The sequence below is a fragment of the Anomaloglossus baeobatrachus genome, chromosome 9 (genome assembly GCF_048569485.1).
Source record: "Anomaloglossus baeobatrachus isolate aAnoBae1 chromosome 9, aAnoBae1.hap1, whole genome shotgun sequence".
Lineage (NCBI taxonomy): Eukaryota > Metazoa > Chordata > Amphibia > Anura > Aromobatidae > Anomaloglossus > Anomaloglossus baeobatrachus.
This window is the reverse complement of record NC_134361.1, coordinates 212,651,394-212,670,761: the sequence shown is the minus strand read 5'-3', so window position 1 is coordinate 212,670,761 and position 19,368 is coordinate 212,651,394. Positions and strand designations below refer to the sequence as shown.

The following is a 19,368-nucleotide window of genomic DNA, read 5'->3' as shown; positions in this document are numbered from 1 at the left end:
GACTATTGTTCCCAGCAGGACAATGCGCCATGCTACACAGCTATGTCAATCAATGTGTGGATGAAGGACCACCACATCAAAACCCTGTCATGACCAGCCCGATCTCCAGACCTGAACCCCATTGAAGAACCTGGAATGTAATCAAGAGGAAGATGGATAGTCACAATCCATCAAACAAAGAAGACCTGCTTATATTTTTACCCCAGGAGTGGCATAAGGTCACCCAAAAGCAGTGTGACAGACTGGTTGAAAGCAGCCAAGACGCATGAAAGCTTGGATTAATAATCATGGTTATTCCACAAAATATTGATTTCTGAATCTTCCTGAGATAAAACATTATTAGTATTGTTGTTTCTAAATGATTTTGAACTTGTTTTCTTTGCATTATTTGAGGGCTGAAAGCAATGTGCATTGTTCTGCTATTTTCACCACTTCTCATTTTCAGAAAAAAAATACAAAATGTATTGCTTGGAAATTCAGAGGCGTTGTCAGTAGATTATAGAATTAAAGAATAATTTACATTTTACTCAAAAAAATAAAGGGAAAAACCTGACAATTTGGAATTGGCCTCTTAATTTTTGCCAGAGCTGTATCTACCCCAACAGGAATATTCTTTTAGTGTAACTCATAAGTGTTCCCACATTATATGGTACCACTCACATTGACCCTACATTCCCCCACACACAGTATAATGTTCTCACAGTACATTCCCCCCCCCACACACAGTATGATGCCCCCACAGTACATTCCTCCCACACACACAGTATGATGCCCCCACAGTACATTCTCCCCACACACAGTATGATGTCCTCACAGTACATTCCCCCCCCACATACACAGTATGATGTCCTTACAAAACATTCCTCCCACACACAGTATGATGTCCCCACAGTACATTCCCCCCCACAAACACACAGTATGATGTCCTCACAGTACATTCCCCCAACACACACAGTATGATGTCCCCACGGTACATCCCCCCCCTACAGTATGATATCCCCACAGTACATCCCCCCCCTACAGTATGATATCCCCACAGTACATTCCCCCCACAAACACACAGTATGATGTCCTCACAGTACATTCCCCCAACACACACAGTATGATGTCCCCACGGTACATCCCCCCCCTACAGTATGATATCCCCACAGTACATCCCCCCCCTACAGTATGATATCCCCACAGTACATTCCCCCCACACACAAATTGATGTCTTCATAGTACATTCCCCACACACACACACACAGCATGATGTCCCCACAATACATTCCCCCCACACACAGTATATCCCCACACACGGTATGATGTCCTTACAAAACATTCCCCCCCCACACACAGTATGATGTCCCCACAGTACATTCCCCCCACACACAGTATGATGTCCCCACAGTACATTCCCCCCACAAACACACAGTATGATGTCCTCACAGTACATTCCCCCACACACACACACACAGTATGATGTCCTCACAGTACATTTCCCCCCACACACACAGTATGATGTCCTCACAGTACATTTCCCCCCACACACACAGTATGATGTCCTCACAGTACATTTCCCCCCACACACACAGTATGATGTCCCCACAGTACATTTCCCCCCCCACACACACAGTATGATGTCCCCACAGTACATTTCCCCCCACACACACACAGTATGATGTCCCCACAGTACATTTCCCCCCACACACACAGTATGATGTCCCCACAGTACATTTCCCCCCACACACAATCCCTATTGTTTGATTCCTCCTTGTCTCTGCCGACAGTCATGTGAGTTGATGTTCATTAAAGGTTAATTAGTCTGAACGAAAGTAAAAGATGGATCCCGGGTGGGTGTGTGTGTGTGTGTGTGTGTGTGTGTGTGTGTGTGTGTGTGTGTGTGTGTGTGTGTGTGTGTGTGTGTGTGTGTGTGTGTGTGTGTGTCCCCGTGTCCGTGTCCGTGTCCTTTTTATGGCTCCACTCTATCCCAAATCAATTCAGAAAGGTTTTTTTGGGCTCACCCCTTTATTATAGCCTCTTATCCAAAATTAATGTGCCCCCGTTTCCCTGTCTTCTTGGCACAAGGCAATAGCTAAACACCGCATTCAAGTTTTATGCAAAGAGGGAAAGATCCCGAGATCAGACGACCAATTCCAAGATCACCTCCAGATCAAGCGGATCATTGCAAAACATTTGTATCAGAGACTAAAATTAATTCCAGGAAACTAAATCCATGAGATTCGGGAGGATTTATTGCACATGAAGCGTCTGGGGTCTCAGCTAATGTTATAGATTCCCTGACCGTGGAGACCCTGACGAGCCACCGCATCCGACCGGTGGGCACTGAACGCCCGCTGCCGTGCCTCCTCACTGGGGAAGGTGTCAAGATGAGGAGGAACCTGGGAGGAAAAGCCGAAAATTAGCAAATCAGAGTCATATTATATTGTACAGAAGTGATAATATGCAGGATCTATATACTCTGCATTATTCTTTATACATAAATACACTGCACAGTACCACTTCTGTCCTGTATACAGGGTGTAACCCTCAGTATCTGTATTATTCTGTATATATAAAACTGCACATTACCACTTCTCCTGTCCTGTATACTGCGTTTAATCCTCAGTACCTGTATTATTTTGTATATATACACTGCACAGTCCCACTTCTCCTGTCCTGTATACTGGGTGTGATCCTCAGTATCTGTATTATTCTGCATATATACACTGCACAGTACCACTTCTCCTGTCCTGTATACTGGGTGTAATCCTCAGTATCTGTATTATACTGTATATATACACTGCACAGTACCAATTCTCCTGTCCTGTATACTGGGTGTAATCCTGTATATCTACAGAATAATACAGAGATACTGAGGATTACACCCCTTATACAGGACAGAACATGTGGTACTGTGCAGTGTACACTGTGCAGAATTATTAGGCAAATGAGTATTTTGATCACATGATACTTGTTATACATGTCGTCCTACTCCTCGCTGTATAGGCTGAGAGCCAACTACCAATGAAGTAAATCAGGTGATGTGCATCTCTGTAATGAGGAGGGTGCGGTGTAATGACACAACACCCTATATAAGGGGTGCTTAATTATTAGGCAACTTCCCTTCCTTTGGCAAAATGGGTCAGAAGAGAGATTTGACGGGCTCTGAAAAGTCCACAATTGTGCAATGTCTTGCAGAGGGATGCAGCAGTCTTGAAATTGCCAAACTTTTGAAGCGTGATCACCGAACAATCAAGCGTTTCATGGCAAATAGCCAACAGGGTCGCAAGAAGCGTGCTGGGCAAAAAAGGCGCAAAATAACTGCCCATGAATTGAGGAAAATCAAGCGTGAAGCTGCCAAGATGCCATTTGCCACCAGTTTGGCCATATCTCAGAGCTGCAACATTACTGGAGTATCAGAAAGCACAAGGTGTGCCATACTCAGGGACAGGCCAAGGTAAGGAAGGCTGAAAACCAACACCTCTGAACAAGAAACAGGATAAAACGTCAAGACTGGGTCAAGAAATATCTTAAGACTGATTTTTCTCAGGTTTTATGGACTGATGAAATGAGAGTGACTCTTGATGGGCAGATGGATGGGCCAGAGACTGGATCAGTAAAGGGCAGAGAGCTCCACTCCGACTCAGACGCCAGCAAGGTGGAGGTGGGGTACTGGTATGGGCTGGGATCAGCAAAGATCAACTTGTGGGACCTTTTCAGTTTGAGGATGGAGTGAAGCTCAACTCCCAGACCTACTGCAAGTTTCTGGAAGACAACTTCTTCAAGCAGTGATACAGGAAGAAGTCGGTATCGTTCAAGAAAAACATGATTTTCCTGCAGGACAATGCTCCATCACATGCATCCAACTACTCCACAGCGTGGCTGACCAGTAAATGATGAAAAAATAATGACATGGCCCCCTTGTTCACCTGATCTGAACCCCATAGAGAACCTGTGGTCCCTTATAAAATGTGAAATCTACAGGGAGGGAAAACAGTGCACCTCTGGGAGCAGTGGCTGGAGGCTGTGGTGGCTGCTGCACGCAATGTTGAGCGTAAACAGATCAAGCAATGACAGAATCTATGGATGGTCGGCTGCTGAGTGTCATCAGAAAGAAAGGGGGCTATACTGGTCACTAATTTTTTGGGGTTTTGTTTTTGCATATCAGAAATGTTTATTTCTAAATTTTGTGCAGTTATATTGGTTTACCTGGTGACAATAAACAAGTGAGATGGGAATAGATTTGGTATTTACTAAGTTGCCTAATAATTCTGCACAGTAATAGTTACCTGCACAGACAGATCCTCCTAAGATACCAAATCTAAAAACCCCTCCAACTGCCAAAAATATTAAGCTTTGATATTTGAGTCTTTTGGGCTGATTGAGAACATAGTTGTTGATCCATAATAAAAAAAATCCTCTAAAATACAACTTGCCTAATAATTCTGCACACAGTGTATATAGACAGAATAATACAGATACTGAGGATTACATCCAGTATACAGGACAGGAGAAGTGGTACTGTGCAGTGTATATATACAGAATAATACAGATACTGAGGATTACACCCAGTATACAGGACAAGAAGTGGTACCGTGCAGTGTATATATACAGAATAATACAGATACTGAGGATTACATCCAGTATATACAGGACAGGAGAAGTGGTACTGTGCAGTGTATATATACAGTTTAATACAGATACTGAGGATTACACCCAGTATACAGGACAGGAGAAGTGTTACTGTGCAGTGTATATATACAGAATAATACAGATACTGAGGATTACACCCAGTATACAGGACAGGAGAAGTGGTACTGTGCAGTGTATATATACAGAATTATACAGATACTGAGGATTACACCCAGTATACAGGACAAGAAGTGGTACTGTGCAGTGTATATATACAGTATAATACAGATACTGAGGATTACACCCAGTATATAGGACAGGAGAAGTGGTACTGTGCAGTGTATATATACAGAATAATACAGATACTGAGGATTACACCCAGTATACAGGACAGGAGAAGTGGTACTGTGCAGTGTATATATACAGAATAATACAGATACTGAGGATTACACCCAGTATACAGGACAGGAGAAGTGGCACTGTGCAGTGTATATATACAGAATAATACAGATACTGAGGATTACACCCAGTATACAGGACAGGAGAAGTGGTACTGTGCAGTGTATATATACAGAATAATACAGATACTGAGGATTATACCCAGTATACAGGACAGGAGAAGTGGTACTGTGCAGTGTATATATACAGAATAATACAGATACTGAGGATTACACCCAGTATACAGGACAGGAGAAGTGGTACTGTGCAGTGTATATATACAGTATAATACAGATACTGAGGATTACACCCAGTATGCAGGACAGGAGAAGTGGTACTGTGCAGTGTATATATACAGAATAATACAGATACTGAGGATTACACCCAGTATACAGGACAAGAAATGGTACTGTGCAGTGTATATATACAGTATAATACAGATACTGAGGATTACACCCAGTATGCAGGACAGGAGAAGTGGTACTGTGCAGTGTATATATACAGAATAATACAGATACTGAGGATTACACCCAGTATACAGGACAGGAGAAGTGGTACTGTGCAGTGTATATATACAGAATAATACAGATACTGAGGATTACACCCAGTATACAGGACAAGAAGTGGTACCGTGCAGTGTATATATACAGAATAATACAGATACTGAGGATTACATCCAGTATATACAGGACAGGAGAAGTGTTACTGTGCAGTGTATATATACAGAATAATACAGATACTGAGGATTACACCCAGTATACAGGACAGGAGAAGTGGTACTGTGCAGTGTATATGTGGCGCCCCTGAGGCTACCATCACTACAGAGGTACTGCACCTCAGTCAGAGGTGTGGTGCCCCATCCGGGGTAAGACAGAGGCCATCTATCGGTTCACACACTAAAAACCTGCAGACACCCAATTATTAGCTCCCACATTAGATCGGGGCCGGGGCAGGGGCCATTAATGCTGCGACCAGTATCTGGTTATGGCACTTAAGCCCCGTGCACTGTCTCTAGAACCATCCAGGGGGTGGAGCTTAGTGTCTGAGGTAAAATGGGCGGCGCTAAGCTTAAAAGTTGACTGTGGACAGAGTCAGTCAGTCAGAGGGAGGAGACCGACGAGGGGTGAGGGCCCCGGGGTTCTGTTCAACTCTGAGGAGATGGAAGAAAGTATCCCGGTGACTTAGGGGAGGGGTGTCAGACCCCCTATAATCACGTTTCACAGACAGTAGCTCGAAGTGGAGGGATTTGGTCGCAAACAGGGTCCCGGTCCCTAGGCTAGGACGATACTTCAGGACTTCCTAGTAACACCGGAGGCCGGGGTGGCTGTACGCACATTTGGGCCACAAGCAGCACACGAGTCCGCTGGGAGGGGCCACCAGGGAGCCAAACAGGCAGAAGTCCCTTTGAAGGTCCCTGGAAGGAGCCAGGCAGGCAGAAGTCCCATTGCTGGTCTGCGGTCCCTGGCTCAGGGCACTGTGTGTGGAGGCGCAGGACAGGAAGGAAAGAGTCAGCGCAGAGAGACGGCCGGGAAAGGCAAACAAAAATGTATACCGGTACTGGCCTCAGACTTATTCAGGATTGGCGGACGGCCATCACTGGGGATCCCAACATGCCATGGTGGACTAATATGGCTGATAACTGAGAATCGGTGCAGTGAGTAAAAAGACGGTTATTGCAAAGCCCCGGTGTCGTCTCCATTCCTCCTGCGTCACAGCCTGCCCTCATAGACCTTTCAAATCCCAACAGTTGCCCTGGGGTCCGCTCCACCTGTGGGGAGCAAGAACACCTCAGCTGCGCTATCACCACCTGCCCCGGGGAACACGCAGCGCAGCGGCAGCCCACATAGCCGCACAACCACAGGTAGCGTTAAAAAACTTTATTCCACTGCAAACAATCCTCATCACCCTTTATTAAAAAGACACCGCCAGGGTCACGGAGCCGGACCCCCGCTACCGCTGACGTCCCCGGACTAATCCGGCCCGGTTCCGAGTAATACAGATACTGAGGATTACACCCAGTATACAGAACAGGAGAAGTGGTACTGTGCAGTGTATATATACAGAATAATACAGATACTGAGGATCACACACAGTATACAGAACAGGAGAAGTGGTACTGTGAAGTATATATATATACAGAATAATACAGATACTGAGGATCACACTCCGTATACAGGACAGGAGAAGTGGTACTGTGCAGTGTATATACAGTAGACCAAAGGTTTGGACACACCTCATTCAAAGAGTTTTCTTTATTTTCATGACTCTGAAAATTGTAGATTCACATTGAAGGCATCAAAACTATGAAGTAACACATGTGGAATGAAATACTTAACCAAAAAAGTGTGAAACAACTGAAAATATGTCTTATATTCTAGGTTCTTCAAAGTAGCCACCTTTTGCTTTGATTACTGCTTTGCACACTCTTGGCCTTCTCTTGATGAGCTTCAAGAGGTAGTCACCGGAAATGGTTTTCCAACAGTCTTGAAGGAGTTCCCAGAGATGCTTAGCACTTGTTGGCCCTTTTGCCGTCACTCTGAGGTCCAGCTCACCCCAAACCATCTCGACTGGGTTCAGGTCTGGTGACTGTGGAGGCCAGGTCATCTGGCGTAGCACCCCATCACTCTCCGTCTTAGTTAAATAGCCCTTACACAGCCTGGAGGTGTGTTTGGGGTCATTGTCCTGTTGAAAAATAAATGATGGTCCAACTAAACGCAAACCGGATGGAATAGCACGCCGCTGCAAGATGCTGTGGTAGCCATGCTGGTTCAGTATGCCTTCAATTTTGAATAAATCCCCAACAGTGTCACCAGCAAAGCCCCCCCCACACCATCACACCTCCTCCACCATGCTTCACGGTGGGAACCAGCCATGTAGAGTCCATCCGTTTACCTTTTCTACAAAGACACGGTGGTTGGATCCAAAGATCTCAAATTTGGACTCCTCAGACCAAAGCACAGATTTCCCTGGTCTAATGTCCATTCCTTGTGTTCTTTAGCCCAAACAAGTCTCTTCTGCTTGTTCCTGTCCTTAGCAGCGGTTTCCTAGCAGCTATTTTACCATGAAGGCTGCTGCACAAAGTCTCCTCTTAACAGTTGTTCTAGAGCTGTGTCTGCTGCTAGAACTCTGTGTGGCACTGACCTGGTCTCTAATCTGCTTGCTGTTAACCTGAGATTTGAGGCTGGTGACTCCCATAAACCTATCCTCCGCAGCAGAGATGACTCTTGGTCTTCCTTTCCTGGGGCAGTCCTCATGTGAGCCAGTTTCTTTGTAGCGTTTGATGGTTTATGTCACTGCACTTGGGGACACTTTAAAAGTTTTCCCAATTTTTCGGAATGACTGACCTTCATTTCTTAAAGTAATGATGGCCACTTGTTTTTCTTTACTTAGAATTTGTATTATGGCAAGAAAAAAGCAGCTAACAGTCTATTCAGTAGGACTATGAGCTGTGTATCCACCAGACTTCTGCACAACACAACTGATGGTCCCAACCCCATTTATAAGGCAAGAAATCCCACTTATTAAACCTGACAGGGCGCACCTGTGAAGTGAAGACCATTTCCGGTGACCACCTCTTGAAGCTCATCAAGAGAATGTCAAGAGTGTGCAAAGCAGTAATCAAAGCAAAAGGGGGATACTGTGAAGAACCTAGAATATAAGACATATTTTCAGTTGTTTCACTTTTTTGTTAAGTATTTCATTCCACATGTGTTACTTCATAGTTTTGATGCCTTCAATGTGAATCTACAATTTTCAGTCATGAAAATAAAGAAAACTCTTTGAATGAGAAGGTGTGTCCAAACTTTTGGTCTGTACAGTATACAGAATAATACAGATACTGAGGATTACACCCAGTATACAGGACAGGAGAAGTGGTACTGGGCAGTGTACACCGAGTGCAGAATTATTAGGCAAGTTGTATTTTAGAGGATTTTTTTTTTATTATTGATCAACAGCTATGTTCTCAATCACCCAAAAGACTCATAAATATCAAAGCTTAATATTTTTGGCAGTTGGAGGGGTTTTTAGATTTGGTATCTTAGGAGGATCTGTTTGTGCAGGTAACTATTACTGTGCAGAATTATTAGGCAACTTAATAAAAACCAAATCTATTCCCATCTCACTTGTTTATTGTCACCAGGTAAACCAATATAACTGCACAAAATTTAGAAATAAACATTTCTGACATGCAAAAACAAAACCCCCAAAAAATGAGTACCCAATATCGCCCCCTTTCTTTCTGATGACACTCAGCAGCGACCATCCATAGATTCTGTCATTGCTTGATCTGTTTACGATCCACATTGCGTGCAGCAGCCACCACAGCCTCCAGACACTGCTCCCAGAGGTGGACTGTTTTCCCTCCCTGTAGATCTCACATTTTATGAGGGACCACAGGTTCTCTATGGGGTTCAGATCAGGTGAACAAGGGGGCTATGTCATTATTTTTTCATCTTTTAGACCTTTACTGGCCAGCCACGCTGTGGAGTAGTTGGATGCATGTGATGGAGCATTGTCCTGCATGAAAATCATGTGTTTCTTGAACGATAGCGACTTCTTCCTGTACCACAGCTTGAAGAAGTTGTCTTCCAGAAACTGGCAGTAGGTCTGGGAGTTGAGCTTCTCTCCATCCTCAACCTGAAAAGGTCCCACAAGTTGATCTTTGCTGATCCCAGCCCATACCAGTGCCCACCTCCACCTTGCTGGAGTCTGAGTCGGAGTGGAGCTCTCTGCCCTTTACTGATCCAGCCTCTGGCCCATCCATCTGCCCATCAAGAGTCACTCTCATTTCATCAGTCCATAAAACCTGAGAAAAATCAGTCTTAAGATATTTCTTGGCCCAGTCTTGAGGTTTTATCTTATGTTTCTTGGTCAGAGGTGGTGGTTTTCAGCCTTCCTTACCTTGGCCTGTCCCTGAGTATGGCGCACCTTGTGCTTTCTGATACTCCAGTAACGTTGCAGCTCTGAGATATGGCCACACTGGTGGCAAATGGCATCTTGGCAGCTTCAGGCTTGATTTTCCTCAATTCATGGGCGGTTATTTTGTGCCTTTTTTGCCCAGCACGCTTCTTGCGACCCTGTTGGCTATTTGCCATGAAACGCTTGATTGTTCAGTGATCACGCTTCAAAAGTTTGGCAATTTCAAGACAGCTGCATCCCTCTGCAAGACATCTCACAACATGGACTTTTCAGAGCCCGTCAAATCTCTCTTCTGACCCATTTTGCAAAAGGAAAGGAAGTTGCCTAATAATTAAGCACCCCTTATATCGGGTGTTGATGTCATTACACCGCACCCCTCCTCATTACAGAGACGCACATCACCTGAGTTACTTAAGTGGTAGTTGGCTCTCAGCCTATACAGCGAGGAGTAGGACGACATGTATAACAAGTATCATGTGATCACAATACTCATCTGCCTAATAATTCTGCACACAGTGTACACTGCACAGTACCACATGTTCTGTCCTGTATAAGGTGTGTAATCCTCAGTATCTCTGTATTATTCTGTAGATATACAGGATTACACCCAGTATACAGGACAGGAGAATTGGTACTGTGCAGTGTATATATACAGAATAATACAGATACTGAGGATTACACCCAGTATACAGGACAGGAGAAGTGGTACTGTGCAGTGTATATATACAGAATAATACAGCTATTGAGGATTACACCCCATATACAGGACAGGAGAAGTGGTACTGTGCAGTGTATATATACAGAATAATACAGATACTGAGGATTACACCCAGTATACAGGACAGGAGAAGTGGTACTGTGTATATATACAGAATAATACAGATACTGAGGATTACACCCAGTATACAGGACAGGAGAAGTGGTACTGTGCAGTGTATATATACAGAATAATACAGGTACTGATGATTACACCCAGTATACAGGACAGGAGGAGTGGTACTCTGCAGTGTATATATACAGAATAATATAGATACTGAGGATTACACCCAGTATATACAGGACAGGAGAAGTGGTACTGTGCAGTGTATATATACAGACTAATACAGATACTGAGGATTACACCCAGTATATACAGGACAGGAGAAGTGGTACTGTGCAGTGTATATATACAGACTAATACAGATACTGAGGATTACACCCAGTATACAGGACAGGAGAAGTGGTACCGTGCAGTGTATATATACAGTATAATACAGATACTGAGGATTACACCCAGTATACAGGACAGGAGAAGTGGTACTGTGCAGTGTATATATACAGAATAATACAGATACTGAGGATTACACCCAGTATACAGGACAGGAGAAGTGGTACTGTGCAGTGTATATATACAGTATAATACAGATACTGAGGATTACACCCAGTATACAGGACAGGAGAAGTGGTACTGTGCAGTGTATATATACAGACTAATACAGATACTGAGGATTACACCCAGTATATACAGGACAGGAGAAGTGGTACTGTGCAGTGTATATACAGAATAATACAGCTACTGAGGATTACACCCAGTATACAGGACAGGAGAAGTGGTACTGTGCAGTGTATATATACAGACTAATACAGATACTGAGGATTACACCCAGTATACAGGACAGGAGAAGTGGTACCGTGCAGTGTATATATACAGTATAATACAGATACTGAGGATTACACCCAGTATACAGGACAGGAGAAGTGGTACTGTGCAGTGTATATATACAGAATAATACAGATACTGAGGATTACACCCAGTATACAGGACAGGAGAAGTGGTACTGTGCAGTGTATATATACAGTATAATACAGATACTGAGGATTACACCCAGTATACAGGACAGGAGAAGTGGTACCGTGCAGTGTATATATACAGTATAATACAGATACTGAGGATTACACCCAGTATACAGGACAGGAGAAGTGGTACTGTGCAGTGTATATATACAGAATAATACAGATACTGAGGATTACACCCAGTATACAGGACAGGAGAAGTGGTACCGTGCAGTGTATATATACAGAATAATACAGATACTGAGGATTACACCCAGTATACAGGACAGGAGAAGTGGTACTGTGCAGTGTATATATACACAGAATAATACAGATACTGAGGATTACACCCAGTATACAGGACAGGAGAAGTGGTACTGTGCAGTGTATATATACAGAATAATACAGATACTGAGGATTACACCCAGTATACAGGACAGGAGAAGTGGTACTGTGCAGTGTATATATACAGTATAATACAGATACTGAGGATTACACCCAGTATACAGGACAGGAGAAGTGGTACCGTGCAGTGTATATATACAGAATAATACAGATACTGAGGATTACACCCAGTATACAGGACAGGAGAAGTGGTACTGTGCAGTGTATATATACACAGAATAATACAGATACTGAGGATTACACCCAGTATACAGGACAGGAGAAGTGGTACTGTGCAGTGTATATATACAGAATAATACAGATACTGAGGATTACACCCAGTATACAGGACAGGAGAAGTGGTACTGTGCAGTGTATATATACAGTATAATACAGATACTGAGGATTACACCCAGTATACAGGACAGGAGAAGTGGTACCGTGCAGTGTATATATACAGAATAATACAGATACTGAGGATTACACCCAGTATACAGGACAGGAGAAGTGGTACTGTGCAGTGTATATATACACAGAATTATTTCAGATACTGAGGATTACACCCAGTATACAGGACAGGAGAAGTGGTACTGTGCAGTGTATATATACAGAATAATACAGATACTGAGGATTACACCCAGTATACAGGACAGGAGAAGTGGTACTGTGCAGTGTATATATACAGAATAATACAGACACTGAGGATTACACCCAGTATACAGGACAGGAGAAGTGGTACTGTGCTGTGTATATATACAGAATAATATAGATACTGAGGATTACACCCAGTATACAGGACAGGAGAAGTGGTACCGTGCAGTGTATATATACAGAATAATACAGATACTGAGGATTACACCCAGTATACAGGACAGGAGAAGTGGTACTGTGCAGTGTATATATACACAGAATAATACAGATACTGAGGATTACACCCAGTATACAGGACAGGAGAAGTGGTACTGTGCAGTGTATATATACAGAATAATACAGATACTGAGGATTACACCCAGTATACAGGACAGGAGAAGTGGTACTGTGCAGTGTATATATACAGTATAATACAGATACTGAGGATTACACCCAGTATACAGGACAGGAGAAGTGGTACTGTGCAGTGTATATATACAGAATAATACAGACACTGAGGATTACACCCAGTATACAGGACAGGAGAAGTGGTACTGTGCTGTGTATATATACAGAATAATATAGATACTGAGGATTACACCCAGTATACAGGACAGGAGAAGTGGTACTGTGCAGTGTATATATACAGTATAATACAGATACTGAGGATTACACCCAGTATACAGGACAGGAGAAGTGGTACTGTACAGTGTATATATACAGAATATAATATATATATAGACACTGTGCACAGACCCTGTCCTTCCTATAGGACACAGAGGACTGTATAACTTTGGAGGCAGTGTTCCCTTTCCAGGGTGCACCCACCGCCCGGGACCCTCCTGACACCCGCCCCCCCCCCCCCCCCCCCCCACCCCGCTCGCACATTTAGATGCAAATGACTTGGTGAAGCCGTCACTGTGATGCTTGACAGCGAGTAATGAGAATTACTAAATGTTTTATGAGGTCAACATCCAGCAGCTGTCAGACAAGAAAGAACTTAGCAAAGGCAGGAAAACTTCCATCACCTCATTAAAGCCGACAGCTCCGGACCGCGCACATTCGCCATCAATACGCGGCCGTTTTGTGTCAGTAATTTGCGGTGAAGAAGAAGGAGGGAGAGGAAGAAAAAACCTAAAGTGCGGAGCCGCTGGGGCCTGGGGGAGCTGGGGAATAGGATGTGCTCTTGGTGCAGTTCTGCTCCTAATTGGAAGCAATGGGCATTATCAGCGGCGGATCCTCCCGGCTCCTGACAGCTCGCGCTGCCGGAATCATCGCCCACTTGTCAGTGTAAAAGGACCATTAAAAACAAACAATTTTGATTTAATTGGAGGCGTGCGCGGGGGGGCGCGGGTGAGGAGTCTCATCATCCTCCTCTGCTTCCTGCGTCTTGTGCCTTGATGGGTTCAGAAGTATCTGGAGGAAGACGGGAGCGGGAGGAATGTGTCAGCGGCTGCGGTGACAAGTCTGCCATCCGCGGGCGTCTACACCGGGCTCCGCTCTATCATCTCCGCGCCCATCACTGCTAGCTTGAGATGTGCTTGTTAATCTGTTCATCCAGAGCCGCCTGGTCCAGGAAGGCTTCACACCTGCATATAAGGGTTACAGGCTATGTCCAGAAATAGCGCCGCTCCTGTGTGTGGTCGTGGCTGGTATTGCATCTATACACGCCGGATAGGTGCAGGAGGCAGAATGCGGCCCCATCTCCACCTCCCGGTACTCCCACCGATGAGCATGACGCCTACTGCGACTAATAAGCTTTACAGTGGTTCAGGAACCAGGAGGCTCAGGATGAACAGATTGATGGTGGTCTTTAGGGTTATTTTTGCTGCCTCTGTGGCGGCCATCTGAGGGTCCCTGCACCGTATATACAGTCTACACCGCAGGCAGGGTATTGGGGGGCACGTTACTGGCACCACCTATAGGGGGGCGCCACTGCTATACAACTAGAAAGACGGCTGCACGCAGTCAGGATGATTTGGCAGCCGTATAACCATTGGGCGCTGTATCGCTGTACTATTATTAAGCAATATATGGGGGTACTAATATTACTGAGCACTATATGGCTGTATTAATGGCTGGTATATGGCAATACAGCCATATTGTACCCTGTAATATTAGTACCACCATATACCACTCGATAATACAAGCATATAGTGCCCGGTAATTTTAGTATTGCCCTATATGACCTGATAATACAGCCATATAGTGCCTATTAATATTTGTATTATCGGGTGGTATATGGCAGTACTAATATTACTGGACACTATATGACTGCACTAATTACTGGTCACTATATGGCTGTATTATTGGGTTGTATATGGCAGTACTAATATTACTGGGCACTATATGACTGCACTAATTACTGGTCACTATATGGCTGTATTATTCGGTTGTATATGGCAGTACTAATATTACTGGGCACTATATGGCTGTATAATGGGTGGTATATGGAAATACAGCCACATAGTGCCCAGTAATATTAGTGCAGCCATATACCACCCGATAGTACAAATATTATTGGGCACTATATGGCTGTATTATTGAGTGGTATATGGCAGTACTAATATTACTGGGCACTATATGACTGCAATAATATTACTAGGCACTATATGGCTGTATTATTGGGTTGTATATGGCAGTACTAATATTACTGGGCATTATATGGCTGTATAATGGGTGGTATATGGAAATACAGCCATATAGTGCCCAGTAATATTAGTACCACCATATTCCACTCGATAATACAAGCATATAGTGCCCGGTAATTTTAGTACTGCCATATATGACCTGATAATACAAATATTATTGGGCACTAAATGGCTGTATTATCGGGTGGTATATGGCAGTAGTAATGTTACTGGGCACTATATGACTGCACTAATATTACTGGGCACTATATGGCTGTATAATGGGTGGTATATGGAAATACAGCCATATAGTGCCCATTAATATTAGTGCAGCCATATACCACCTGATAGTACAAATATTATTGGGCACTATATGGCTGTATTATTGGGTGGTATATGGCAGTACTAATATTACTGGGCACTATATGGCTGTATAATGGATGATATATGGAAATACGGCCATATAGTGCCTAGTAATATTAGTACTTCTATATACCATCCAATAATACAGCCATATAGTGCCCAATAATATTTGTACTATTGGGTGGTATATGGCAATACTAATATTACTGGGCACTATGGGGCTGTATTATTGGATATTATATGGCGGTACTACTAATACTGGGCACTGTATGGCATCATCCCGCATGCCACAATGTGCAGTATAAATGTACACTGATCATTAGAGGCAGGGCTGTTTCCAGGTGCAGCACGATGCGGAGGGCACCGGGAGCGGATCAGCAGCTGCAGTGGGTTACACCGCCACAGTATACGGTGCCGCATTGTCGCTGGGTCTGGGCAGTTGTGGCTTACAGGACTTTCTCGCCAGGTTTCCTCCAGGAGCAGAATCTCATAGAGACGTCTGGAGGCAGCGAGCGGCGCAGAGGGACAGATAATCACCAGCTCCACATCGGCAGCGCCGTCCTCTCCACCCCCAGAGACCCCGACTCCAGGGAAAGGGGAGACTTAAAGGGCAACTCCACCCAAAACTGAGAGATCAGGTGACGTGTGTACCAGGATCTATGTGATAGTACCAGCGCCCTGAGCCAACGCCGCGCACTGTATGTAAAGGGGATCGTACATGGCGGTGGGTTGAGTGATCAGGGGGCAGATAGAGGGGCCCCTTCCCTGAGTTATGAGACCCCCAGATCCAGTATAAATCCCCCTCTACATTCAGTTGATTGCTGTCAGGGAATAAAAACTTTCCTAAACAAGTTTTCAGTCTTTGACTATAAAGACGATTGTCCCCATTCACTGACAGCAAGCGGAGATTGTGAGAAGCAGCCATCGGCACACAGACTCTGCGGCGGCTGCAGACCTTCTCGCCCTCCTCGGTGGTGTCCGTCTGTGCGCCCACCTGGCAGACACATACATCACAGTGATGCATAGATGTGGGGGTGGCAGGTGAGGATCACTGACATGGGCCCCCCCAGACTCCCGCAATCTGCTCGGCCCTGTCCGCCTCTGTGCGGAGCAGCAGCCTCAGCGGTGGCGGCGTCTCAGGGGCACATAAATGATCGCTGACATATGTTAATGGAGCGGATCAAGGTGGAAGAAGGTTCCCGGGAGCGGAGGCCTCCTTTATCATGACAGCCCCGTCCTGTCAGTGTCAGCCCTGGCAGGAAAACCTGGCGGGATAGATGACAGCTCGAGCTTCTGGGCAGCCGCTCGGAAGGCGTCGTGTCTGTCAGCTTGATCCTGGCCGCTACCGACAAGCAGATATCACTGATGGAGGACGAATGTGACTGACACGAGGGTGGGGAGGCCAAGAGCAGGGTGAGTAGCATGGGAGCGTGAGTGGGGTGAAGAGGCAGAGCGCGGGGGGGAAGGTGAGGTCGCGGAGAACGTGGGGGGGGGGAGTGAGGAGGCAGAGAGCGGGAGGGGTGAGGAGGCAGAGAGCGGGAGGGGTGAAGAGGCAGAGGGCGGGAGCAGGAGGGGGTAAAGAGGAGGCCGATCGCAGGGGGGGTGAGGAAGAGAAGAGCGAGGAGAAGAGCGGGGGGTGAGGAGGAGAAGAGCGGGGGTCGGTGAGGAGGAGAAGAGCGGGGTCGGTGAGGAGGAGAGGAGCGGGGGGTGGGGTGAGGAGGAGAGGAGCGGGGGGTGGGTGAGGAGGAGAAGAGCGGGGGGTGGGTGAGGAGGAGAAGAGCGGGGGGGTGGGTGAGGAGGAGAAGAGCGGGGGGTGGGTGAGGAGTGAGGAGGAGAAGAGAAGAGCGGGGGGTGGGTGAGGAGGAGAGGAGCGGGGGGTGGGTGAGGAGGAGAAGAGCGGGGGGTGGGTGAGGAGGAGAAGAGCGGGGGGTGGGTGAGGAGGAGAAGAGCGGGGGGGTGGGTGAGGAGGAGAAGAGCGGGGGGTGGGTGAGGAGTGAGGAGGAGAAGAGAAGAGCGGGGGGTGGGTGAGGAGGAGAAGAGCGGGGGGTGGGTGAGGAGGAGAAGAGCGGGGGGTGGGTGAGGAGTGAGGAGGAGAAGAGCGGGGGGTGGGTGAGGAGGAGAAGAGCGGGGGGTGGGTGAGGAGGAGAAGAGCGGGGGGGTGGGTGAGGAGGAGAAGAGCGGGGGTTGGGTGAGGAGGAGAAGAGCGGGGGTGGGTGAGGAGGTGAAGAGCGGGGGATGGGAGGTGAAGAGCGGGGGATGAGTGAGGAGGTGAAGAGCGGGGGGGGATGAGGAGGTGAAGAGCAGTGAAGGGTGAGGGGGAGAAGAGGCGGGGGTGGGTGAGGTGAGGAGGAGAAGAGCGGGGGTCGGTGAGGAGGTCAAGAGCGGGGGATGAGGAGGTGAAGAGCGCGGGGGATGAGGAGGTGAAGAGCGGGGGTGGGTGAGGGGGAGAAGAGCAGGGGTGGGTGAGGAGGAGAAGAACGGGGGGTGGGTGAGGAGGTGAAGAGCGGGGGGTGGGTGAGGAGGTGAAGAGCGGGGGATGAGGAGGTGAAGAGCGGGGGATGAGGAGGGGGTGAAGAGCGGGGGTGGGTGAGGAGGAGAAGAGCCGGGGTTGGGTGAGGAGGAGAAGAGCGGGGGCCGGTGAGGAGGAGAAGAGCGGGGGCCGGTGAGGAGGAGAAGAGCGGGGGTGTCTGTGAGGAGGAGAAGAGCGGGGGTCGGTGAGGAGGTGAAGAGCGGGGGTGGGTGAGGGGGAGAAGAGCGGGGGTGGGTGAGGGGGAGAAGAGCGGGGGTGGGTGAGGAGGAGAAGAGCGGGGGTGGGTGAGGAGGAGAAGAGCGGGGGTGGGGGTGGGTGAGGAGGAGAAGAGCGGGGGTGGGTGAGGAGGAGAAGAGCGGGGGTCGGTGAGGAGGAGAAGAGCGGGGGTCGGTGAGGAGGAGAAGAGCGGGGGGTGGTTCCCGACAAGAGCGGGGGGTGGTCGGGAGGACAAGAGCGGGGGGGTGGTCGGGAGGACAAGAGCGAGGGGTGGTCGGGAGGACAGGTGCGGGAGGTGGTCAGGAGGACAAGAGCGGGGGGTGGTCAGGAGGACAAGAGCGGGGGGTGGTCAGGAGGACAGGAGCGGGGGGGTGGTCAGGAGGACAAGAGCGGGGGGTGGTGCGGAGGACAAGAGCGGGGGGTGGTGCGGAGGACAAGAGCGGTGGGTGGTGCGGAGGACAAGAGCGGGGGGTGGTGAGGAGGACAAGAGCGGGGGGTGGTGAGGAGGACAAGAGCGGGGGGGTGGTGAGGAGGACAAGAGCGGGGGGTGAGGGGTGAGGAGGACAAGAGCGGGGGGTGAGGAGGACAAGAGCGGGGGGTGAGGAGGACAAGAGCGGGGGGTGAGGATGAGCAGGCAGAGAACAGGGGGAATAGGGGGGGGAGGGAGGCCAAGATCAGGGGGGGATGGGGGGATGAGGAGGCAGAGACCGGGTCAAGGAGGCCAAGCGCCAAGATTGGGGGGATGTGGATGCCGCGATCGAAGGTGAGGAGGCCGATCGCAAAAGGGGGATGAGGAGGCGAAGAGCAGGGGGGGGATGAGGAGGCGCAGAG

The 19,368-nt window shown here is 47.3% G+C and overlaps 1 protein-coding gene across 2 annotated transcripts in view; it reads right to left on the bottom strand.

The window, feature by feature from the left end:
* Positions 1-2,216: 2,216 nt before the first annotated feature.
* CFAP77 (cilia and flagella associated protein 77) overlaps positions 2,217-19,368 on the bottom strand; it is a 97,547-nt gene continuing 80,395 nt past the window's right edge. For both annotated transcript variants that reach the window (XM_075322919.1, XM_075322920.1), the window contains one exon: positions 2,217-2,381. In XM_075322919.1, coding sequence (XP_075179034.1) covers positions 2,259-2,381 — 123 coding nt within the window. In that variant the 3' untranslated portion in view covers positions 2,217-2,258. The remainder of the gene's footprint in view (positions 2,382-19,368) is intronic.